Source organism: Elgaria multicarinata, chromosome 7 (genome assembly GCF_023053635.1).
Source record: "Elgaria multicarinata webbii isolate HBS135686 ecotype San Diego chromosome 7, rElgMul1.1.pri, whole genome shotgun sequence".
Lineage (NCBI taxonomy): Eukaryota > Metazoa > Chordata > Lepidosauria > Squamata > Anguidae > Elgaria > Elgaria multicarinata.
Window position 1 is genome coordinate 32,331,580 of NC_086177.1, and position 26,971 is coordinate 32,358,550.

Genomic DNA, 26,971 nt, shown 5'->3' on the forward strand with positions numbered 1-26,971 from the left:
TGAGAGAGAGCACGACTGGCCCAAGGTCACCCAGTGAGTTTCATGGTGGATGGGGAGTTAGAATCATAGAATCAAGCTCTCTCAATACACCACTCAATACTACTCTGATGTCAGAGGAACAAGCCAAAGGAGAAAGTCTGGCCCATAGATAGCTATACAAGAAGACAGTTCTTCATCAGCTTAATTATGAGCCTGCACCACTGCTAAACATTTATTTCCTTATTAAATAATAAACACATATTCCCTACCATGTATTCCCGGCATGAGCCTAAGGCGAGGCCTCCTCTGAGGAAGGCCAGGAAGGCAGCAACAAGGGACAGGGAGTTTGAACAAAGACCAGCAAGTTGTTCTCGCTACAAAAATACAATGATCTTATCTTCCATTTGGTAACACTCAACATTTTCGTTGACCACACCAGCAACTGTTCCGTTTTCATGCTTAGTGCACCAACAATAATTTTTGGGAGCATCCATGTTTAGTGCTCCAACAAAGAAGATGCAGCATTATCTTCAGTTTGTGACACATGATGCTCTTAAGGTCACACAGTTTGCTGAACATGCTGCTAAAATTAGAAAAGATTTTGTAGATTCCAACCTCTTAAGCTCGGTTGATATGACATGACATGGGCCAGACTATTTGTAATGCTGCTTGGTCGATATACACTTCCATCTGGATGCGTTTGCAGTACTGCAACAGCTTTGGCCATACAATAAAAGTCAACTGACGAAGTTCGTGCCATGTCAACTTGATTTTATTCTCCAACATACCTCAGCCCCTATATATAAAGCCCTTGAAATTCTTGAAGTCCACTCCATGCATCAGATTAAGTAGAATTTATTTTTATTTATTTATTTATTACATTTTTATACCGCCCAATAGCCGAAGCTCTCTGGGCGGTTCACAAAAAATTTTGTCGATCAAAACTCAGCCGGCTGCCACAATATAAAAGCTAACATTTCAAGGGCCATGGAAACTTACTGCTACCAATTTAAGGCTAATTTCACACACCACACAGCAGAAAATTTGGACAGAGTGAATGGAGTGCTGGACTTAGACCAAGGAGGCCTAGGTTCAAAACCCCACTAAGCCATGAGGCATACTGGATGAACCTGGTCCACAGTCTCTACTTCTTAGGCTAATCTGCCTCAGAGGGCTGTTGTGAGGGTAAATGGTGTGTGAGTGTGTGTGTATGTACATGGGGGAGGGCTTTCTCAGTTGTGGCACCCCAACTGTGGAATGCCCTCCCCTTGGAGGCGCGACTGGTGCCAACGCTGACTCTATTCTGGCGCCAAGTAAAAACATGTTTTTTTAATAAAGACTTTAACAGTTAAATTCACCTGGTTTACACGTTGTTTTACCAGTTTTAATTGTTTTTACTGCTTTTAAATTATATATTGCTTTTAACTTGATTAATTTTTGTGAACCGCCCAGAGAGCTTTGGCTATTGGGCGGTATAAAAATGAAATAAATAAATAAATAATGATTTAATTTGTTTTAGCTGTGTATATTTATTGTTTTATATTGTATGCCTTTATCTGTACGCCGCCCTGAGATCCTAGTGATATAGGGCAAGATACAAATGTGAAAGAGAGACAAATGGTGTGTGTGTGTGTGTGTGTGTGTGTGTGTGTGCGTGTGTATGAAAGAGAGACAAAGACAGACACTGAAAGAGAGGAGAATCATGGTAGACTGGTCCTTTTTGAGAAAAAGCAGGATAAAAATGTTATGTACATGTAAAATGGAGCAACACCCTTCTCCTCAGAAAACTCTTCCCTGAGAATCTGCCCGTGCTGCTCCTAAAGCTGTCAAATGCTTTGAGAGAGAAGACAATATTTACAGGCTCAACAGGAACAGCAAGCCACACACAAGGTGGGGGGGAGCTTCCCAAAAAGAAATCCAGTGAGCTTCTTGTTTTCCCTATTGGCTGTGTGGCATTTCCCAGCTCTGCTAATTATATCGTCAGTCCTATATAAACGGCACCGAAATAGCTGGAGCCCCACTGGCTGGGCTGGCCTACAGAGAAAACTGCTGTGTTTAAAATAATCCAAGCAGGAGGGGAGCCGGCATGAAAAGGACAGGGTTGCGCCATCTCCCAGAGATGATAATGGTCCCAGAGAAGACATCAGTGATATGGCTTGGCTCTATCTAGCTAATGCAGCTAATTGGGGTGTGTTGCTGAGTTCAATAGGATGAGAGGCTAAACCTGAAGAGTTAATTCCATGGTAAGAGCCTCAGGGCTCCAGACAATTGTCAATGTAACAAAGGGGCCTATTATTCCGCCCCCTACAGGAGAGCTGTCCTTGCCATAATTATCAGACAAAGATGCATAATTTAAAGGCTTTTCAGCATCAAAAGAGACTGCCTCCAAAAAAAGAAGGGAGTCTCTCACCTAATCGATGGATTAAGAATGTGTTTGTTCTTCAGTGAGTAAACAGAGGAGGTGCCCAAGCCTACAGATTTTGCATTTAAAAAGATACTACTACTCTCACACCAAGGAAATACCAGACTTTCTTTTTTCTTTTCTTTTTTTTTACTTTGCCCTGGGATTTAAGTTGCTAATTTGACAATAGCAGAACAGGGCAGGAGCCAAGCTGGTCATTTACAGCCTCTCTTTATATAGAGCCAGAGATAAGGAGACCAGCCACTCACCAGGTCTTACTGATTCACAAAAACAATTTCTTATGTGCATGAAGAGCAAGGGTGTGCACTGGAAAAATATTTTGCCAAACCTTACATATGCTAAAAGTAAATTAGCATGTACTTGCTCAGGCCCATTCCCCAGAAAAAGAAGTATCCTGGGAACACAACTTCATTTCAAGTTGACAATCTATACAGAAAGGCTCAATAAATCTACACTGAATAAGAACACAAGGATATAAGAAGTGCCCTGATGCTGGATCAGACCGAGGGTCCAGCTAGTCCAGCACTCTGTCCACACAGTGGCCAACCAGCTGTTGGCCAGGGACCAACAAGGCAGGACATGGTGCAACAGCACCCTCCCACCCATGTTCCCCAGCAACTGGTGCACACAGGCTTACTGCCTCGAATACTGGAGAGAGCACACAAACATCAGGGCTAGTAGCCATTGATAGCCTTTGCCTCCAGGAATTTATCCAACCCCCTTTTAAAGCCATCCAAATTGGTGGCCATCACTACATCTTGTGGTAGTGAGTTCCATAATTTAACTATGCGCTGTGTGAAGACGTACTTCCTTTTATTTGTCCTGGATCTCCCACCAATCAGTTTTGTGGGATGGCCCCAGGTTCTAGTATTTTGAGAGAGGGAGAAAAATGTCTCCTTATCCACATTCTCCATACCATGCATAATTTTGTACACCTCTTTCATGTTTCCCCTTAGCCTCCTTTTTTCCAAGCTAAACAATCCCAGTTGATGTAACATTCCCTCATAGATGCTCCAGCCCCTTAAACATTTTAGTTGCCCTTTTCTGCACTTTTTCCAGCTCTATAATATCCTTTTTTAGGTGTGGTGACCAGAACTGTACACAGTATTCTAACTGTGGTCGCACCATAGATTTGTATAAAGGCAGTATGATACCGGCTGTTTTATTCTCAATTCCTTCTCTTATAATGTCTAGCATGGAGTTTGCCTTCTTTACAGCGGCTGCACACTGGGTGGTCATTTTCATCGAGCTGTCCACCACAGTCCTAAGATCTCTTTCTTGTTTGGTCACCGCCAGCTCAGATCCCATTAGGTTATACTTGGAAGTTGGTTTTTTTTGCCCCAACGTCTATCATTAAACCACATCTGCCACTTGGATGCCCACTCTCCCAGCTTGGAGAGATCCCTTTGTAGCTCTTCACAATCCCTTTGTGTTTTTAAAACCTTAAATAATTTGGTGTCGTCAGCAAACTTGGCCACTTCACTGCTCACTCCTAACAACAAATACTCTTAGGGAAATTATGCCCCCAGATAGAACGGAGAGAGGAGTAGGGTTCACATGAGACCTCTCATACACCTTACAAGCATCATGAGGAGATTGCCACGTTAAGAAACTGAGAGAAGGGGTCCTATGGATGTTACAAAGGAAGGGCATGAGTTATTCAGTCCCATTCATTTCAATCATGTAGACTGGGGAGTGGGGAAGACACTGGACTAAAAGTGGATTTCCTAAGACCAATTGGGCCGGAATCCTATGCATGTTTATACAGAAAAAAGTCCTATAATTCCTAGCATGTCTCAGCCAACATGGCTGGGGCATGCTGAGAGTTGTAGGACTTTTTCTGCCTGAATATGCATAGAATTGTACCCTTAGTGAGTTTCACAAGGACTTCACAACTGAAGGATCATTTAATCAAAGATGAGCACTACACTATGTGTGTGTTTGTGCATATGTGTGTGTGTGTGTGTGGATATTAGATCTCATATTTGAGATCTAATATACACACACACACACATATGCACAAACATAAAACGTACCACAAGTAAACTGAATTTACTCAAAAGCATGTCCCACCGAATTCAAATAGGACATAAATTTGCTGCACATAACGAGCTGTATCCAACGTTAGTCTAACTTATGTCCCAGGTCAAATTTTGGGTATAATCCAACATCTCCAGCACTATTTCTTACCTCAGTGAGGTATCTGGGTGCGCCTCCATGTGGGTTTCTAGCCCATATTTGCAAGAAAATTCCTTGAAACACACTGGACAACGATGAACTTCCTCCGCTTTCTTCTCAGCTTCTCCAGTTTGCGGTTCCTCAACAACCTGTGTGGTAGGAAGGAGAAGGGAAAATTCTCAAACGCAAGCCAAAATTCAAGCAACAGGCTCAGAGCGACAACAAACGTCACTCTGAAATTATTTCAGTGGCTCATGACTTTATTATAGACGACTAAAAGAGACTTGTACTACATGGATGAACAAGAATCAGTCCCCATTAACCAGGAGTGCCTTTGTAAGTATGGGTGAAGCATTCTCTTCCAAATAAGAAAAACTCACAGAACTAAATAATGGGAAGTTGCCTGAAACAGAGAGCTACCCAATTTTAACTAGCCTCTTTGGGCTGTTTTGAACACTGACTTTTCTGATCCCCTTCCTATTCTATATGGCACTCCCTATCACACAGAATATGAACATATGAATAAGGTTGCTAGATGAGGTTCTTTCACCAAAGCTGCAGTGCCAAAACTGTTGGGCAAGGTTATTTTATTTATTTAATTAATTAATTAATTTATATCCCGCCTTTTTTCCTCCAAGGAACCCAAGGCGGCATACATAATCCTCCTCCTCTCCATTTTATCCTCACAACAGCAACCCTGTGAGGAAGGCTGGGCTGAGAGTCTGTGACTGGCCCAAAGTCACCCAGCAATCTTCCATGGCCGAGTGGGGACTAGAACCCAGATCTCCTGACTCCCAGTCCAACACTCTAGCCACTACACCACAGGGGATTCTGAGGGGGGGAAATAATGGACGTGTTCCAACTATCAACGTATATGAAGAGAACAAACAAAAGTGCAGAACACAAAGAGGTTTCCCCCAAGTTAGTTTCTAGATATGCAAGGTCTTCCTCTTTCCCAGTGTTTATTACAGGTTAGCCACTGCAGATTTGGAGGTAACCACGTTATGTACCTTGCACCTGCTGCGTCTGCCTACACCAGCCTTTCTCTTCCGGCAGGCCTATCCAGTGGAATTTTAGGATGCTTTTAGGATTTTTTTAGGATGTTTTAACAATGTATACTGTGTTTTTAATCAGTGTTTTATGTATTTTATACTTACTGTAGTTCCCCAACTCGATCAAAATGGAGAGGAGGGTAAATAATAATAATAATAATAATAATAATAATAATAATAATAATAATAATAATAATAATAATTCCCAACTTGGTGCCCTCCAGATGTATGGCATGAGAGTTGATCATGTTGGCTGGGAATAATGGGATTTGTAGCCCAAGAGCTGGAGGTTGGGGAAGGCTGGACTACACACACACACACATCTGCTAGAAATCACAGGAACCTAGGAAGCTGCCTTATTGCTCCATCTAGCCCAGTATTGTCAACACTGACTGGCAGCTTCTCTCCTGGGTTTCAGGCAAGGTTCCTTCCTAGCCCTACCTGGAGATGCAGGGGATTGAACCTGGGACTTCTGCATGCAAAGAAAGTGCTCTACCACTAAGCTATGATTCCTCCCCTGAGTGGGGATTTGAATTGGATCGCCATGGTCTTCTTAATGATCAATTGTAAGCCGCTCCGAGAGCCTTTTTGGCTGAGGTGCGGGATAAAAATACTCTAAATAAATAAATAAATAAATGGTCATAAGACTGTACATTTAACCACTGTACCACACATAATTATGGCAATACATGAGAATCTGCAGAAGTACAGCATAATCCAGTGCTACGCTGCTGGAAATGGCATCAGATTGAAGAGTGACAAAACCACCATGCCTCTATTTCGTGTCACTTCCTGACTGGAAGCTGCCCATTACACTAGCTGTTGCCCAACGTACTGCAGCTTCATAAAACAAATGTGTACATGCTTGTTCCCCACGCCACCCTACACTCTGCAGCATGCCTTGTTTGTGAAACTGAATCTTATAAGAACATAAGAAGCACCATGCTGGATCAGACCAAGGGTCCATCTAGTCCAGCATTCTGTTCACACAGTGGCCAACCAACCATCCGCCAGGGATGAACAAGCAGGACATGGTGCAACAGCACCCTCCCACCCATGTTCCCCAGCAACGGGTGCACACAGGCTTTCTCATGCCCCCTCCTCCTTCTCTTTCCTTCCATTTCCATGTGATAAATTGCATTTCTAATATCTAATTTTAAGCCTAACTCTGTTTAAAATCACCCCAGGGTTATAAATAAAAAGATTAAAGGGAAAAGGGTGAGGGAGGAGAGTGAAACCACAGGAATACTTTTGCTGCATGTTTCTTCATGTACCTTTTTTGCTGGACTCTGCTCCTCCTTGTCTGCCTCGGTTTCTTGACTGAGTTTTCGTTTGGTGGACAACCGCCTGCGTTTCAGTGGGGAGGCAGGTGTTGTACTCGTAGTGCTGTTTGGATCCTTCTCGTGGATTTTCATGTGTCTAAAGTCAGGTGAGAAAAGGGGGTGGGGGAGGGGGGAAAGAGTTCAATCCATTCATCATAGATTCGGAACTGAAAGGAAGTTTAAAGGAAGACTACAACTGAAAAGGTATGTTTTAAAATATATATATATCAAGAGATAATGCAGTTAAAATAAGAGAAATTTTGGGTTTGATTTGCTTGCTGCTAAGTCCTTTACCAACCAATTTAAGATTTCAAACATAAACAAAAATGGTGCATAATTTGACAAGAGAAGCATTTGTCTAGGTTTAGGCCACCTCTTTCTACCCCTAATTCCTTATGATGTAAACATTATTTAGAGCAGGGATGAACAGAAAGAAGATCTTCAGATATTTTGGACTCCAACACACAGTGTTCCTGACCATTGGCCATGCTGGCAGGGGCTTCTGGGAGCTGAACAAGAGGGGAGGAGGAAGCCACCATTCCTCATGCCTCTTTTACTGAGAGCCCCCACTGAACAGGTTCTCTGGTTTCCTGAGCCCATTTGCAACTCGGCCTTGATTTAATTTATGGCCCTAATGATTAACTGAGTGACAGCTAATAGGAAAAAAAATAGACAACCATGATTTATAGCTGGTAACACACATCACTATTGAATTTGCTTTATATATTTATTCATAGCTATAATATGTAAGTTTCTTATTGAACTATATTTTGTTTGTTTAGCAAATTAGTGACTTGTTAAAAATTGTATTTTTCAGTATTTGGGGGTTGATTCTGCTATATCTGTGGGCTAGGAAATTGTTTCCCTTCCTTTTTTCTTTGCAAGGATGTGTACTACATTTGCTGTTGAACATCTATGTGTTGATGGTGGTGGTCATCAATATCTAGGCGCTACTAGCCCAGGCCCCAGAGAAGAAGGGGTTATATAAAAATTATCTTGCTGTTCAGTACATTGAATTTTATGAAGTTTATTCTTTTGACAAATTCAACAGGTTTCTCTTCCCCTCAACTAAGAGTGAGGCAAAAGATTAACAGACTAGCAATACCAGACACATTAAAGCACAAAAAAGCATAAAATAAAAAGGGACACTTGTTCTACTCTACTATTTTGCACTATAGACACAGGAATGTAGTATTGCCTTTCACTTCTGCAGACTTGACAGCAAATAAATACAGTACATAGAGACGCAGCCATGCATTTTAGCATGACACAACAGTGAAATGGCAACAATGATATAGCTTAGAAAGCCAGCACAGAATATCCTACTACTGCGTCTTTTAAACCAGTATGGTATTTTTTATTTGCAATAATTGCCATAAATGAAAAGTAGTATTATGAAATTCAAGATGAAGTTTTAGGAGATACAAATTTAAGGGTATTAAGCACCAACCCTACCTGGGAGTAAGTCCCCTAGAACTCAATGGAGCTTACTTCTCAGTAGCCTATTTTCCATATTCTCTCTTCTCTTTTTACAAAGGAAATCACACATGGAAGTGAAGTGTGCCAGTTCTTAACAAGCAGCTTCTTGTGAAAACAGAACCTAACTCCAATCCCAAGGCCTGATCTCCAATGGACATAAATTGAATTTGCTTCACGTGAAGATAACACAGCTAAGCATTATGCACACTTATCAATGGAATATATTACATTAGAAACATCTCCCATTGAATAGACAGACCCGGTTTTCCTATATTCAGACAAACATGAGCTATGCAAAAGTTTAGGAGACCATTTCTACTCCACAAATTCGTTATTACCAGAGTGGAAAACTTCAAGAATGTTTGTGTTAGTTTTACAAGACATTTTAGTAACTAGAGGGAATCTGGCTGGCCTTTTCCCAAAGCATTTGTGGAAGTTTGTCCCAACTGTATATTCACCTGTTGTCCCATTTGTCTCAATTGTACATTCAATGGAATAGGTTACTAGTATAAGTAGCTGTAACTAAGGCTATAGCTAGACAGGGCAAAATCCCTGGGCGATCCCTGGGATCGTCCCCTGTGCGTCCACATGATCCCTCTCTTGCCCTGGGACCTCGCCTTCCCCTTCAAGCCTGCTTTTTCCATGGTCTCAGGATGATCCTGAGACCACGGTATGTGTGTACGGGCGTTGTGGTTTGACCTGCCAATTGGGAGTGGGGTGGGGAAATTAATTTAAAATTTTAAAAACCTCACCTTTTGCGCATGACCATTTGTGTACTCTTCTTTAACAAAAGAAATTGGCGGCCACGACGTCCTCTCCCGAGGTCGCCACGCACCTCGTGTAAACAGAGGGGGAGATCTCGCGATGAAAATATCGCGAGATCTTCACCCCTCTGTCACGCTAAACCAGGTAGGTCTAGCTGAGACCTAAGAATAACCTTAAGCAAGGATGACAAGCATCTGTGTTCTCAGGAGTTATTTGGTTCTCCAAGCTAAAGTGCAGAAACCAGATATGTATTTTGCTACACAAATTGAACCCTTCAGTGGTTGGGCATAATAAAGTTCGTGCCCCCTAGTAGCAAAAGCATCATAGTTATGGACCACAAGTCCTTTGGCTAGAATTATATACAACCATGTATATAAAGCCCACTTGTTACATGCAAAATCAAAGACAGATAACATTAAGAATGAGGAACAAGTTTGCCTCCTTACCATTGTAATTGGAGGCAAACTTTACCAAACCTTGTTAAAATTTGAGGGAAATTTAGCTGGACTTCTTCCCATCAGTTTACTGGGTTTGCACAAGGAAACAAGTCACTTTGAACAAAACTAATTCTTTAAGTAAATGTAATCTGATTTGGCAGCCCGTTTGAGAGCTTCATACAAATTGAAATGCCTGACCAGGTTTTTTTTTTGAATTGTCATTAACTTTTGAGTTTAGTCTCCCTATCCATCTCCATCCAAAATGGAGGGAAGGAAAAATATAATATTATGGTTGGGGAGGTGAATGGTTAGTACACTACAATCTATACATTCGCAAGAACATAAAACATAAGGAAACTAGTGCTGGATCGGACCAGTGCAGTGTTGTACTCCCACAGTGGCCAACTGGATTTCTTTTGGAAACCACAAGCAGGATATGAGTGCAATAGACCTCTCCTGGCTCACATTCCTCACTGTTGGTATTGAGGGGCATAGCGCCTCTGATACTGGAAATAATACAAAACAACCATGCCTAGTAACCACTAATAGCCTTATTCTCCATGAATCCTTTCCTTCGTTTTAAGAATGTTTTTAAAAATGGGCTGACCGACCTGTGACCTCTACAGGACCAGATCTCACCAGCTGACCATTCCTGAGGTAACTTGTTACAGCATTTGAAGTAAAGTATTAAAAACAAACAAAAAGCAGATGTAATAGGCATGCTATGTGATAGGAGCCTCATTGCCAGATAAGTCGAGGAGACTTTCGTACATGATATGGGAAGAGAACTGAGCTGACAGGAAATTAACTTATCTCTAAAACCCCAAAACATTTCGTAAGTGCTCCAAAACTTTAATCTGTGGATGTAAGAAAAGGTGCCATAGGGCTGAGGCCTTGGGACAGGAGGGCCAATTTTCATATAGTCAAGCCAAACTATGTTTCATGATTCATCCTTTTAGCAAATGAGGCATTTTCCAACATCCTTTGGGCATCTTACCACACCCTGAAAACTAAAAGGTATCACCATAATCATCTCCCTCCAGGGCCTTCAGGTGAGACGAGAACGGATGATGATCACACAGTGAGAAATCATTCAGACAAATATGTAATAGCACTAAAGAAAACAGCAACAGCTGCAAATAGCTGCAAAAAGCTCTATCTTGAAATAAACACTGATTTAATATTTGTTGTTATTTGCATAGTGATAAATGGGAACAGAAGATAAAATTAACACCCCCAAATTAGCCGATCTATATCAATGGAACAAATGCTAGCAGAGTGAATGAACCCCTAATATGATATCTTGCTCCACCATGGTCTCACCACTATAAGCTTGGGCCTGTCTACACACAGTCGTTGGGGCACCCTGAAGGCGCTTCAGGGCGCCCCGAAACTCCTAGTGTAGACACCTGTTCAGAAGAGACGGAGGAAGAGGCGGCGGCGGCGGCGAAAAGTTCCCAGGGCTCGGCGGCTTCGCTGGTGAGTCCTTGCCGCCGAGCCCAACTCCCCGCCGGCCTCCTGCTGCCGGCAAAAGAGCCACCCGGGTTGGAGAGCTCGGCAGAAGCGGAAGCCAAGCTCTCAGACCCGGGTCGCTCTTACCCCGGCAGCAGGAGGCCGGCGGGGAGGAGGAGGTGGCAAGGACACGGCCGGTTCCCCAGCTGCCACCTCCTCCGTCTCTTCAGCTGCCGTCTACAGCATCATTTTGGGGTCGTACTGGGGGCGCATGCATGCGCCTTCAGTACGTGTGGAAGGGGCCAAGATGATAATAGGGAATAAATGACTGAGCTCTTCAGCCTTGACCATTACACACATTTTAAAAAATCTTAATGTTGAGATGGATCAACTACATTGATGGAAAATGGATTTGCCCACCCCCTCCTTTCCATGACAGCCCCTCCAGCACCCTGAAAATGCTTCACAGATTGTAAGGAGATCATGATGAATGGGGCAAGCTGCAGTGTGGAGTGGGATCCCCCAAAATGGGGTGGAGGGACCTTCCGTGAGTGGAGTCCTTCCTCTCACAGAAGGAAGATCCTGGATCCAACCCATTGACTCTTACCAATACTTAATGAATTGGTGGAATCAAGCATCCCTCTTGCTTGTTCCAGCCACTAGCAGAAGAGAGTCTGCTACTTTTTGAGGGCACTGTAGAGGGTAAACTTTATACCTCATGTTCCACCATTAACATGTCAAAGAGACCCTATTTTGTGACACAAGTAGAGCAGGTTGAAAAGGCAAATTCATCTTAGGGGGGGAAAAATCAAGCCCAACAAAAAAGAACAAGCAAAGCACTTTTACACCGAAGCAAGTTCCAGGCATAAAATTCCAACAGAAAAAGAAAAAAATAGCTGATAGTGAAAAAAAGAAGAAGCAGAAGACAGGGAAGCCAATTGTCATGTCCTACATCCATCAAATTTGATTTATGATCTAGCAATTGGTGCAGTATCATTCACTCTGTTTTCCAAGTTCAAGGGTGAGTGCTGGTGTTTATATAGCCAAAATACAACCATGTTAGAAGACTTATGGGAACCCTAGTTCGCAGAGGTACATAAAATAAAAGAAGGGCCCCCAACCCCCCACAAACAAGGGGGAACTGACTGCAGATATGTGCACTTCCATGCAGAACAGGAAGGGGGTAAAGGAATATGGAGCAAAAGCTAAGCAGTTTGTGCTTTGAAGTGTCCCCATCTTCAGGTGTGGAGGCTTTTCCTGCTCTGGGTAGCCCTCCTTGTCTTGAGAAGGGAGAGCAATAAAGGCACAGATAAGATGGGCTGATCATCAGCATGATCAGCTCCTCCAAAGGCGCCAAGCTAAGGAATAGCCAGTGGGAAAAGCATCCCATGCAGATGGAAGGTCTTACTTGTCCTGATAATCTCTACTTTGGCAGTTAGTCGTTAAAATCCAGTTTCTTGCCTTCACGGTTACGGAAGTGTACATGAAAATGCACAGCCAGTGTTTGCAAATGTTCCAACATTCCAGGTGCATTGATTTTGTGCCCCGATTTCTCGTTCCTAAAGGCTCAGCCCACCTTCCCATCAATTCAGGTGGAGGAACTGTTTCTGGGTCAGGGACTGGATGATCCCCCTCAACCAGCCTTCCATGGACCAAATGATGTCCGGGGGAGGGGGCACACCCTTAACCAATTCAAATTCTATTAAAAAATGGGCATCACAATAGAATAAAGCCTGTACAGCAAAAATAGTAATGTAACAAACAGCAATGCATGGAGTATATTAAATTGCACAATCCAGGGAAAAGGGGGCTTTACCTAGTACAACTAACAGTCAGGGTTTCTTTGGCACAGAGCTTTCCTTACTTCAATGCAACCTCCCATCTCAAACCATAAAGCATGTATACGGAATACTTTTCCTTCTAATAAATTAGACTGTGCATAAACCTTCACTTTTATGGTCTCCGTATCCAAGGGAAACATTTTACTTCAGTAATACTTGAAACTTTGTTCTATTAAGTGACACTATTCTGGTTTGCATTTTCTGTGCAGACCACCCCACTTACTTACATAGCAGTCATGTGGGAGCACGACAAAGCTAGCAACGCTACCCCTTTATGGGTGTGCATGCATGTACATTATAGGGTTTAATGTATTTTTCACTGTTAGTCTTTGGGAGAAAGTATATTATTGTGCATTATAGCAAGCAGTTGCAGAGCAATTATTTTTCTGCTTTCATAAATGGCAGCAGCTACTGTACATTTAAGAAAGCTATAAAGACTGATCTATTCCAGCAGGCCTATCCAGTGGAATTTTAGGGTGTTTATAGGATGTTTTAATAATGTATACTATGTTTTTAATTCAGTTTTATGTATTTTATACTAATTGTTGTCCCCCGCCTCGATCCAAACAGAGAGGCGGGTAAGAATTATTATTATTATTATTATTATTATTATTATTATTATTATTATTATTATTATTTAGAGGGAGTTGCTATCATAGGCCATAGCTAGACCTAAGGTTTATCCCTGGATCATCCAGGGGTCAAACCTGTTCATCTAGGTGACACACAGGGGATCCAGTGCTGAGGCAGGGGCGAACCCTGGATGATCCCAGGATAAACCTTAGGTCTAGTGCATTTAGGTATTTGCTTGTGCACCCAATAAAGAGTTCTGAGTAGTTGTTGTTTTTTCTGAGTACAGCTTATTCTAATAGGGAACATTCTCTGGGCACAGGTCATTGTAGAACCAAAGTCCTGTTTTATGTACACAGAGCATTTGTCCCTTACCATTGCTAGTATATGAAATGCCTATGCAACCCAGTTACTATTAGTACAAATTTGGGGTGTTTGGCTCCATAAACAGGAGTCAATGGCTGTGTTCAGAAGACACCTTGAACCATGGCTTTAACCACGGTGAATAAAGCAAAAAGCCTTATTCACCATGGTTAAAGCCATGGTTTAAGGTGTCTTCTGAATATGGCCAATATCTGCAATGGGCATTTATGGGACTTACAACAAAACTTTCCGCATAGAATGCTCCTGTTTCAGTTTCCAGCCAGCCACGATCTATTTAAGGATATGCCATTCTGTTCCCCCATACCCACTTCCCAGTTAGGCCACATTCTGTGCCCACTGAGCATGCTCAGTCCTCATTGGACTGTTTTTGGGGTTATCTTCCTCCCACCTCAGTTTACTTTTCCTGGAGAATTTTATTTTTGGACTTCTGCAAGTCTTAGGGTTCCCAACAGCCCATTCCTCCCTCCTCAACCACATGGCTACACTCCTCTCTGCAGAACTTACAGCCATTGAAGCTGATTGAGTCACTGGGAATTTGAGCCAAACTTCCTTCACGGGGAATTAATAAGATATTGGGACAGAAAGACTGCTCAAGGTGTTCAACTTATCCTTACTCTCACGGTGTTGCTCATGAGTGGCCGTGAGTCCTAATAGAAAAGTTCTTACAGGTAAGATGTTGCTTTTCTGAAGAAGCTGAACATGGCAAAACGGGACTGAACTAGGTTCCTGTAAAACCTTTGCCTATCTGTAAAAAACCTTGCTTGTGTTCAATTTACGCTTTTATGTTCTTCTGATTTAAACCTTTGCCCATCTGTAAAAACATTCCTTATTTGCGCTCAATTTACACTTTTATGTAATACTGATTTTCTAGCATGTGTGTTTTCTGTTTAATTCACCTATTTCTGCTTACTTTGTACATTTTATATAGTTTTTTTTACCTGTGTATTGGTTTGTGAACTCATTATAATACTTTTTTATACAGTGTATGCTCTTTAACGTTTATTCTTCGGTTCTTATTCAACTGGTGCCCTTTTTATGGTATTACACACTGACTGGGTTCACACAACACATGATGGTTTATTTTCGGGAACAACCCATGATAGATTAGTCTGTTGTCTGTGGGATGTTCCCACACACAAACACAATGGGTTATTTCCCCCACATAAGCCACCCTGAGAAGCCATGGTCTGCAGTGAAGCTAATTTTACATAGTGAGCTAGCGTGTTGTCTGTCATGCACCATGGGTTACAGGGATCGCCTACAGAGCTGCTCAGCAAGAGCAGCTAAAAACGCTGCTGCCGCTCTGCTCCTCTCAAGCAATCTCTATTTCCACCACAAAGGAAGCTGTGATACCTGCCTGGCTGGGCAGGAGGACTAAAGGAGAAAGAGGAGGGGCAGTGAGTGAGTGAGTGTGTGTGTGTGTGTGAGAGAGAGAGAGAGAGAGAGAGGCGCCCTGTTCAGACAACACGCTAAACCATGCTGCTTAACCATAAAATGGTTAATGGAATGCATTAATGGGGCCAGAGAGAGAGGGAGAGAGAGAGAGAGAGAGAGAGGGAGAGAGAGAGAGAAATATAGTACTCTGTGTAGTTTGCCTGGTTGTCTGATGGGAGCACAGTAGGTTGTTTGCATAACCACCTAGCTTGCCACCCACCATGGGTTAGTGTCTTGTCTAAACCCAGCCAATGGCCTGTGCTCAGAGAGTGTTTCCTACTAGAACATGCTATTCTCAGAAAAAGCAACCACTCAGATGGCTTTCTTAGGTGCATAGGCAAATGTCTCAGCAGGCATAAATCAGTCCATTTTGAGTAATCATTCTGAAGGGCTGAGTTAGGTTTCACAAGGAAGTACCAAAAATTACAATAGAATGAGAAAAAATCTACTTGGCGTGTTTCTCTCAATGGTGCCTTTGGTAGCCGCTGCCCTTCCAGCTGAGCATGTGGCTAGAATCAACTCCCTCCCCCACCCCCAACTTGCCCAACCGGTTCTGCTTCGGCATGCAAGAGCGAGCAAATATCAGAATGTACCTTTCTTGTCAGCTCCCTTTTAAGCAAGACCAAGAAACTGTCACCATTCCCCACCCCCCAGGACAGGACTGAAGACAAAGAAATTCAGCACATGGGGTTGGAAGTGAACAGCCTGTCACCCTACCTTTAATTTTCTTATGGCATGCAACTTGCCTGCAGACTCTAATCCACGCACAAGCACTAAGTTTACAATGTTTATGGGAGTAAGGTAGCACAAAACAACACTGAGGGCATTCGGTGCTGCACACAATAGTAATGTGTGCAAGTGTTTAATGACAACCCTTAAGAATAGGTTAAGAGATTGTCGGCAGCAGTAGACAGAATATGACAAGCATGTCAATCACTATTTTGTCACTTGTAGAACTGCTGTGTATACTAACATGGCATTAGTGGTCGTATCCAATCCACAAGTTACGTGTTTTTTAAAAGTGTTCACTGCAGTTAAGTTTTTTGGTATGTTTAATTTAAGGTATAAACAAGTACCAACAAAATTGTGTTTGCAACCATATGTATTAAACACACACACTCACTAAAGGTGCAAAGACCCTAGCCCCCTGTCAAGCAAACTGTAAATGTGTAAAGCAGCTCTATATGGTTTCCTTATTGTCTCTGGTTAAAAAACAAAACTTTATATAATGTGCCTGAAAGTAAATCTGCATTTCTGCCAGACATACACATTTTGAACTGAAATATATCTGCTAATGTGCTCCGAGCATTATTTGGAAAGCTCCTTGTTAAGAACCAGCCATATATGGTGCCTTATCCAATGGTGTCATTTTGCTAGGACAGGGGGTAAACGCAGCCTTTTTTGGGCCATGGGTACATTTGGCAATTTGAGGAACTGTCCAGGGCACCACCACAAAATGGCTTCCATGAGAGGCATAGCAAAAGACATCTACCCAAAAGAATGAGTACAAGGCCAAGGTGGGGTCTGAGCCCAAACACATTAACAACTCTTTTGAACCCACAGTTTTCAACACCAACAGAAACCTATTTCACAGCAACCCCACCAGACAATAAAAAAAGTCTTACTTATTTTTTTAAGTGGGACGGGTAGCGCACCTTGGCAGGAGCCAAGGAAAGCGTCCAGCTGTGCATTGGTACCCACAGGCACTATGTTGCCTACTCCAGTGCTAGGGGGAAACTTCTATCGCTTTCGGAAACCCTATTTTCATCCTTCTGCAAAATTCAAATCCAATACTTTGACGCCACTCGTCCAAGATGTTGTCTTATTCATTACTGATTAGGCTAAGTGTTGCTTATTCTAGTTGATCCATTAGTGATTGCACAAGTGCTAGCTGAGCGCCATTTCTTGTACGTTTTCTATTAGTGTAATGCTGGATCTAGACCACGGAGTCATGGCTTTGATTTAAAGTGCTGATTTTGACCTTTAATGCCTTAAATGGTTTGGGCCCAAGCTATTTGAAGGACCACCATCATGGCAGGAGGGCCAACAGCTGGAGAGAGATCAGGGTTTCCTATAGTCACTTGCAAGATCCAGGTTCCTCAAGCATGTGCAGACTCATGGATGCTAATGCCTATGACCACACCCAGTGGACGATCCTGGGTTTACTAAGATTGAGGAGGAACACGTAAGTCACACAAGAAAATTAACAGGTCTTGCTAAATGAGCAATGTGTGTAGGGGGAAAAAAGAGACAAAATAGGAGGCCCCACATGACAGAACACAATCTGAGAACCAGTAACTTTAGACAGAAAGGGGGCTGCAATATGGGACTGCTTAAGAGGTTATGAGCAAACTGTTCTGCAAAGGTCATTGTGAGTAAAGTTGGTTTACATATTTCCCCCTGCATGTAATTGACATAAATCTGAAGAGCAGTTAGGTGAATGCTATGGATATTAATGGGCAGGCTGATGAACAATGTAATCTTATCCATGAAATGTTAACTTTAAACATGAAGCAAGAGTTAAGAGCCACAACTGAAAGTGAGCGTTAAAACACACCCAAACACTGCTTTGAGAGTAAACTGGCAAGTGAAGGATCCTGGCTTTGGGGCAGGAATCTGGACTAGATGGATTTTGTTTTCTATGTAAAAAAAATGGTAATAATAGAAAGGACCAATGGGCACTTGGACATCTTTATACTAGCATGCTGTGCCTTCATCAGGAATCACCACCAGGCCTGCAAGCTTATCTCCACAACCTTGAGAGCTATAAACTGACATTCTTCGGATTCTGATGAGTAGTGCCTGAGAGCAATATAAAACTGGCTTGGGCTACTCACATGCTTCACGTTGGGTTTAATGCACTAATTCAGAAACCAAACACATATTATTCATACTTTGCTTTTTTCATTTCTGCTTTCTTTAACACTACTTTGGGAGGCATACCGTATAACACACTGGCAGAAAGTCAAACTAGAGATGTGAATAGGAGCAAATGGGGAGGGGATGGAACAATTTTGAAAAGAAGGAGTTTATACAGCTTGGGGCACAGCTTAAGCTGTTATGGGGCAAGTAGAAATTTTCAGTAAGGTAACTGAAGACCAATCCACGCATGCCATGGAATCATGTGATAGAGCACCCATTTCCCATTTTCTATGTGGCAATGGGAGATGTGGAAATAGTTTTTCTACACCCTTCAAATCAAACATTGGGACTATTCACACAACACACTAACCCACACTCAGTGGTTGAGTGTGGGTTGTTTGTTGAGATGAGAGTTAGCATGTTGTCTGAAGCCAGGACATTTTCTTCAGGGTGGCTTATTAACTATGCAATGTAGCCTGTTAACCACCCTGGAAAGGCCAACAACAAACCATGGGTTCTCAAGATGACTTGTTTGAGAAAAATAAGCAACACTGCATGGTTAATAAGCCACCCTGCGGAAAATGTCCTGCATTCAGACAACACGCTAACCCACAATTCAACAAACAACCAATAGCTCAACAATAACTCCAGACTCAATCACAGAGTTTGGATTAGCATGTTGTGCATAGAAACTTCCCTTCTACAAGATCAGGAAATGCGTCCATCAAGTCCGGTATTGTCCGTACATTCACTAGAAGCAGCTCCCCATGGTCTCCAGGGAAGCCCCTTCCATTCACATACTACCTGATCCTTTTTAACTGGAGAGAGCAGAGACTGAACTTGGGACCTTCTGCATGTGGCTCTACCACTGAGCCATGATCCCCCTGCATGCCATCTTAAGTGGTACAACCCGAGCAGAAAGCTGGACCACATGGATTTCTCTACATGCAAAAGTAAATCCATAAGCAATGTCCTACGACAGCCAAGTATACCTCAAGTGTGCTTCATCATTTAATAGAACCTCTCATCACCCACACAACCTCTCACATCTCTAGTAGAGTTAGTTAGTCTATTATGAAAGTGGCTGTTTTTATTGTTGTGTATTTTGTCTAAATGTTTTTATTTCTGTCTTTTTTACGACACACTGGAATCCAGCTGGATGAAGGGCAGCTTAGATTTTTTTTAAAAAGTAACAAAATACAATAATAAAATATGATGTCATAACTTTTACCCACTCTTGGAAACAAGGCTGCTCCCCAAAGGCCTTGGTATGTGGTGCTGGGTGTGATGGTGATAACGGCAGGTTTTTTTTTAGCTCCATCATCTGCCTGCTACTCAAACCTCTGGCTCAGAAATCCAACCTGGTTCACTCCAGATGTTTCTGAATGCAACTCACATGATTTCTGACCATTATCTATGCTGGCTGGGGATGTTGTCCAAAATGGCTACAGAGCACCAGGTCTGAAAGGTTAGCAAAGGTACTTTGCTTCAGTACAAGTACAGCATGCTTCATGGCTACTGCTCCGGGCAGCTGTGTGAAGGATCAGACTGTTAAATCAGCAAAGCTCTGAAGGATCAAATAAAAAAGCTTGCAAGAAAACAAATGCAATCAGGAGAGTTGAGTGACTCTGGGCAATTAAGGGAGAGAAGACAAGGTCCTTACTTCCTTTAGTGCAATACAAGTTTTGAGGCCCATACTTCAGGATGCAACCTGAAACAAATCTCTGGAATGAAATACCATATACCCAAGAGGCTGGTCACTTAATACACCGTGAGAAAAAGGATGCACAAGTAGTGTGTGTGTAAACAGGTACCTAAAGGGAGGTCAGAGAGCAAACCGGCTAAGGTGCAATGTGATGAAAGAGTCCACAGTCCGAAATTTGCAGGATGGTACGTGGAAGGACATTCTGTTCAAGCTCTGTTAGGTCGGCAATTTTAGACAAGTGGGAAGCAAGAGACAAGTCAGAGACAAGGGTGATGACAAAGAGGAAGAAGCTATGAGTAATTCAAAAGAAACCCAAAGACAGAATCTACAGGGAAGTCCTCCCACTGAAATGAATGGGAGTAGCACAAAAGCTCATGAATGTTCTTGCATCACTCACACCCATTCATTATGATGGGGCTTGTGCACGAAACTTCCTGGTGGACTGTGCTCCCAGCTGCTTTGTTGTCAAGGCTGAGAAGACCAGCAGTCAATTCAGGAAGATAAGACCCTATCAGTGAGATCCTGTCCAAACCTGTTTATCTACTATGAGGATTAGGCACAAATAATAACGTAAAAAAAAAAGGACTTCAGAAAATGTACCGAATATAAAAGACCGGTACTTTTCCTCTCCTTAAAAAATCCATGATCATAAGGCAGAATGGAGAATATGTAAATGCCTAATGCTCAGGCACGTTCTTTTAAGCCTACTTCTTAAATATGACACCGCACCTACTTCTTGACTATAGACCTACTGTAGACCCATAGAATCAGAGTTGGGGGGAGCCTTGCAGGCCGTTTAGTCTATCCTACTTCTCAGTGCTGGAAGTCCAAAGCTGGAGCATCCCCAACAGATGGCTGTCTAGCCTCTGCTTGAAAACCTCCCACTCTCACCAAGGTAATTGGCTCCACTGGTTTATGTGAGGAGCATGAGAAAACCTCACTCTTTCCCCACTTTGCACGTCTTTGGTCATCTTTTTAAATGCTCTTATTTTGAAGAATTTTTAAAAAATGAAAAAAGAAATTATGCAATACTGGAGGAAAAGGGATCATCTGAACCAACCTAGTTAGGCTGAAGGTTAAAAACAAAAACAAAACAGAAAACACCCAATGATGATGATGTGGTGGAACGATAGGTGAGGTATTGCCAGAGGCACGCAATGTCGTATGTTTTCAGAGCTAACAATTCCCAGGAGGCCTTCGCTTTGCAACCTGCATCGTTAATAGAATTTTAATGCCTTCTCTCTGGTGTTCTGCTAATATGCCAGTATGATGAAATTGATATTCAGGCTGTCGTGCTTGAAACACGCTACTGCATTTCAGGGCATTACCAAGAGATGCAACTAGAGGGATGCAATACAAACAAGCTGCCCTGGTCATAATTTGGACAGGGGGTGCAAAAAGGACAAAGTTAATTGAACGTACTAGAGTTATTACAAGGTTAAAATTATTTCCTGCTTTCTTGCTGTGAGGCTTAGTGAGAGCATAGCAGTTTCCCATTGGCCCTTCACCTGCAGCCTAACATGGCAAAGCTCATTCTGCTGGTGATGGAGGTGAAAATCAGCAGCAGCGTATTTTGGGTGTGTGGGTGGGTGTCGCTCAACCGATTCCAAGCAGAAATTGTCAGCCTGAGCTGGGACAGTTTGACACTGCAGAAGCACCCTTAAAAGTTCCAGAAGTGGTTCCTAGTGTGGAAAGGTGTATCCTGCTTTGAGTATAAACACATTTAGTTATGGCACTACAGAAATGCCTCCCCCATTATTATTACTTCTTAATTTTAGGGACAGAGCCAGAGAGATATCTTTATCTGTAACTTCTACCTCTAAACAAAATGCAAGATCTTCAGCACTGGGCAGTCTTTGACCTAAAACCTAATTCTTACACCCTGCCTCCCCACCACACAAAAATCCCTTTTGGTATTCAGTCATTGTTGTCATCAACATGGCAAGATTATAGCACCGAGAATCCCACAGCATGCAGGGATTTAAACAAACGAACAAACACTTCTAAGAGAGAACCAAGTAGCAAATGTAAGACTTTTCCCATTTTAACTGGCCCATTGAATTCTTCTGATAAACTGAAGCAGAGCTCCCATTTAGATACCAAAACACAGACTGCTGGATTTGTTTGTTATTTTTTTAAATAAAAGACTGAATTATTCTGCTTATCAGAAAGGAGATGTTAACCGTAACTATAGAAGTGGCAGCACCCTTGAGATAGACCAGAAAGATATGGGGTCTGGAAGCGCTCAGTGTTATACAGTTCTGTTGAAGCTTGCTCGAATGGGGAATCTGATCAGGGAGACAAATGTAAGCTGCACTTAACTATATAAAGAAAGAATGTGACACAAACATGTACAACAGAAGCTTGGGAGTGCTTCTTGATCCTCCACTGTCCCTGGATATTTAGGTGGCAGCAGTGGAAAAGGAGGGTGTTTGCACAATTATGCTTGGTGTGCCGGCTATGATTCTTCCTGAATTGGCCTGACTTGGTAACAGTTATCCATGCCTTGGTTACATCACATTTAGACAATTGCAATGTGCTTTATGTGGGGCTACCCCTGAACAGTGTCCAGAAGCTTCAACGTGGCAGCGAGGCTGCTAAGTAGTGCACCATATCAGGACCATATTACACCTGTCCTGAAAGACCTGCTCTGGTTGCCAGTTGCCTTCTGGGCTTAATTCAAGCTTTCAATTTTAACTTTTGGAGTCCTAAATGGCTTATGACATGGCTACTTAAGGGATTGCCTGTCTCGCCATTAACCAGCCCAGGTATTAGGATCTGCAAGAACATGTCAAAGGGCTTTCTTCTCTGTTGCCCCCAAACTATGGGATGTCCTCCTCAAGAACTGATTGCCCCCCGCCACATCTTAGCCTTTAGAAAGGGTGTAAAGATGCATCTTTTCAATTTTGCCTTTTAAAATGTGTGGTTTTCATGTTTTTTACTGGTTTTAATTTTCTTGTTTTTCTTTTTTCATTGTTTAAAATTGTTGTAGACTGCACCTTGATGGCTCTTTGGCAGATAAGGCAGTATATAAATATTAATAAATAAATGAAAAAATAAATAAATCCTAACAAAACTTTCTTGCCTTCTCATCGTTAGCAGGCAAATCAGCTCAGGTGCAGGAAAATCAACCCCACCCCTGTGACTGCCTGGGATACAGATTTTGGAGAATACGTGTCCAAAAGAGTTCAAAGCTGGAACCTGAGCAGCTGAACAAGGAATGCAGTGGAGATGCTACAAAAACCCCTCTTAGGAAATGCAATCTCAAGAGCATCTTGGAAAGGAAGCCAAGGCATGTTAACATGTGTGGCGTAAGACTTGCCCTTACAGATATGACTCAAATGTGGTAGTTTAACATTTCAGCTTAAGGAGCCCCACCTTTCCTTTATTCAGGACGTGATCGCTACTTTCTCAAGGGAATGGGATGCCTTCTGGCACTGGCTTTTGATCAGAGAAGGAAAAAAATGCAAACCTGCACGCAGAAGTTCATATTTACTTTTGCCAGCGGAGCACTGTGAAGCACCTCCAGTGCTGCATTCTGCACCTGACGAGACTTCTACAGGCCTAGTTCCAAGTTTTAAAAGACAAGGCAATCAGGACAGCCAATCATGTATCTCCCACATCGCACCTAGTTTGGCCCAGAGACAAAGCGATCTTGAGCAGTCCTCTTTTGCTCTGCAGACCTCACCAATTCCCTTTTGTGCAACCTGATCCTACACAAGTTTCTCTTGGAAGTTAGAACCTTCTGTGTTCAACGGTGCTTACTCGTAAGTATGTGGACAGGCGTGAAGCCTTATAACCCCCCTAATTTCTGAAGAAATGTTTGTAAGCTGAGGCTTACGTTTTAATCAGTAACATATTTCAGATAGTACAGAACAAGTCATGTAAACAGACGCAAGCCACAAATCAAGCACAAATCAGTGGTGTCTCCCGGAGGGTCAGTTTTTTGCTACAACCAATTGTACCAGTTGATGGGCCAATACGAAACACAGAAACAAAACAGGGTAAAAAGGTTGTTAAGATCTAGCTCATCTGTTCTAGTAAAACGATGCTTAAAGTAGGTTCAAGAATTAAATCCTTTTCTTTTTGTGCTACTAACAGCACCGCTATGAAAGGAATGAAGTGAGATTATTTAAAAAACAACAACAACAAGGGAAGCAGTAGGTGTGTTCAGTAGCTTTTTGGATAATATGGCACAATGTGAGTCAAAGCAGTTACATACAGCTGTGCATATAAAGTGTTTGCATTTATGTTTATATTTGTTTGAGAAAGAAATGCTCTTATAGTATGTTCTTTTTCCTTCCACCGTCTCAAATTCGACAGCATTAACTGGAATGTGTTACAACCTTCGAAGCAGAGCAGCCAATAAACTGAACATCCCATTGTGGGGTGGTGGGTTTTCCACTTCAAAATTATTATTATTATTATTATTATTATTATTATTATTATTAGTTTAAAAAATCCCACTGGACATGATCCACATTTTCAATAACAGCAATTCTCAAAGGGTAAAATGGGAAGGAACATTTTGTCCTTGGAGTAGATTGCCAAGTTCTCTGCTGATGGATAAAGTTGTACAGAGGGCGATTCTATTTTAGACCCAGAGGTTAGAACCAATAGATGGGTCCTTAAAAACCAATAGGTGGCCTCCCTAATAAAATCCCTGTAAAAAAAAAAATGTTACTAGGGAACTTGTTGGAGAGGGGAGCCTCAATCTATGGGTCAAATAGGTGTCCAATACCAGAAAGTTGTTCCAACAAGGGGACCTACTAAAGCAATCTATCCTGCATGGCAACGAGCTGCTGTCAGTAGGCTGACTACATCTGCCAAAAAGGGATCCTGGATTGCAGCCCTGAAATGGAATAGTGAACAGTCTTCCAAACAAACACACCCACACAGACACCCGCTTATCAATCTTTTCCCACACTGGCTCTCACCTGTGCATGTTTCCATTGGTGGTGAAGGACTGATCGCATACCGAACATTTATAAGGCCTTTCACCAGAATGCACCAGCATGTGGCGATCAAGGGAGCTTGCGGAGCTCAAAGACTTTCCACAGATGCTGCACGAATGGTCTGTCCCTCCAGTGTCAGTGTTATGCTAAAGAAAGCAACAGATTTTTCGTTTTGAGTTCTTCCTGTGCAGCATCAAGGACATGCCAGTCAACATCTATCATCATCATCATCATCATCATCATCATCATCATCATCTAAGATTTAAATTAGCATGGAATACCTGTGTTAAGTTACACAAACTCTTTTAGTCCTCTCCAGTTGTGGTTCAGCCTAAGTTCAACCAGCAGCAGATAAATAAAAAGGCAAAGACTGCAGCAGTGGCCACACACCGAACTTGCGAAAGGCCGGAAGACTGAGAACAACTATTCTCACTTGCCTTAAGCATAGCATAAGGAATGTTAAATGTTGCGGGAAGTCATGAAGCCTTCAGAAAAACCTTACAACTGAGAGGACAACCAGAAGCAAAATGGAGCATTCTGCAACATGTGCTTTATTTTAAACGTGCATATCAGGCCTCAGAAAAGAACCTCTTATTATTATTATCCTCATTATCATTATGATTAATTTCATTTCTATACTGCCCCATAGCCCAAGCTCTCTGGGTAGTTTACAACAATTCATAAAAATACAAAATACAACGTAATAAAAATAGTCTAAAAATTTAACATAGAAAAATTAAAGCAATGAAAACAGCTAAAAAAAATCAAATTAGGAATGTTTTTCCTAATACAACTGTTCTAAAACAGCTGACAGAGATGCCTCAACATCTACCATTAAATGCCTGTGAGTATAGGGTGGTCTATCTGGCACCGAAAAGATGACAGTGTTGGCGCAAGGCAAACTCATTCCATAGTCAGGGGGCCATCACTGAGAAGGCCCTCTCCCTTGCTGCCACCTCCTGAGCCTCCTTTCGAGGTGGCACTTGGGGGAAGGCCCCAGACATTGATTGTGGTGCCCTGGTACGTTCAGGTCGGGATAGGCATTCCAGCAGGTATTACCATTTTGAAAAGCCAAGCGATAGCTTGCTGGGAAACTTGACTACTTTGAACTTTGAAAATCGAGCTGCAAATGCCTCTGGGAACAATGCAACATGATAAAGCAGAGTTGTTCCTTGGGGCATTCCAGCAGAAAATAAATGGATGACCCCATCCCCACCCCAAAAATCCATGCTCTCCCAAACATCAGAGAAATTTTTGCACATGGCTCAACTCTACTATAAACAGTGAGACAAATTCTTGGCCCAGTCCTAAATGAAACAAGTAACTTTCTAAAGCCTCCAATTATTTGACAACACTATAGAAACTGGGGATGGAACTTAAACAATGACAGAAAATTGCAAGGGCAGAGAATGTGAAAGAAGCAGCACCATCTGCAATATCTATATGGTTTTGCGACAGTGGGAGGATGGGGACAGGGGGACATAAGATGATAGCCAATCCTAATTTCTGGGTTTGCAGCCTATTTTTTTTTTGGGGGGGGGGGAGATGGTGACTGATCTCCAGAGCAGGAAGAAGTTTAAAATGTGAAGTTAAAAAATTAACATGTTTACCTGACGAATATGCATCGTCAGCTGATGTTGAGTAGTGCAATTCTTTTCACACAGAGGGCAGATATAGGAAGACTTGTCATCTTTTGTTTCCTGTTTAAAAAAAATTAAATGTAAAAATGCATTTTAAACATTAAAATCCAAACAACTGTTCACAGTTCACATTTTAAAAGTAAACCAAAAACTTGCAGAGCTGTAAAGAGTTTATCCCTTGACATTCATGCAAAGAACAAACACATAGCATAACAGAAATTATTCTAAACAAGGCAAGTTGTAGTCGAACAGTCCGTTTCCCCCAGTAGCCAAGCAGATGCCGCAATGGGAAGCCAACAAATAAGTCAGGAGTGCAACAGCACCTTCCACTCATCTTCCAAAGCAACTGGTCTACAGAGTATACTGCCTTCGATTCTGGAGGTAATATATACCCATCATGATTAACAGACATTGGCCCCGTTCAGACAACACGCTAAACCATGATGCTTAATCACAAAATGGTTAACGGAATGCAATGCATTCCGTTAACCATT

General features: G+C 42.2%; 1 protein-coding gene across 5 annotated transcripts in view; it reads right to left on the minus strand.

The window, feature by feature from the left end:
- Positions 1-26,971, minus strand: part of RREB1 (ras responsive element binding protein 1) — a 150,501-nt gene that overhangs the window by 33,856 nt on the left and 89,674 nt on the right. For all 5 annotated transcript variants that reach the window (XM_063130344.1, XM_063130340.1, XM_063130345.1 and 2 more), the window contains 4 exons: positions 26,448-26,537; positions 24,820-24,983; positions 6,906-7,050; positions 4,592-4,728 (listed from right to left, as the gene is read on the minus strand). In XM_063130344.1, coding sequence (XP_062986414.1) covers positions 4,592-4,728; positions 6,906-7,050; positions 24,820-24,983; positions 26,448-26,537 — 536 coding nt within the window. The remainder of the gene's footprint in view (positions 1-4,591; positions 4,729-6,905; positions 7,051-24,819; positions 24,984-26,447; positions 26,538-26,971) is intronic.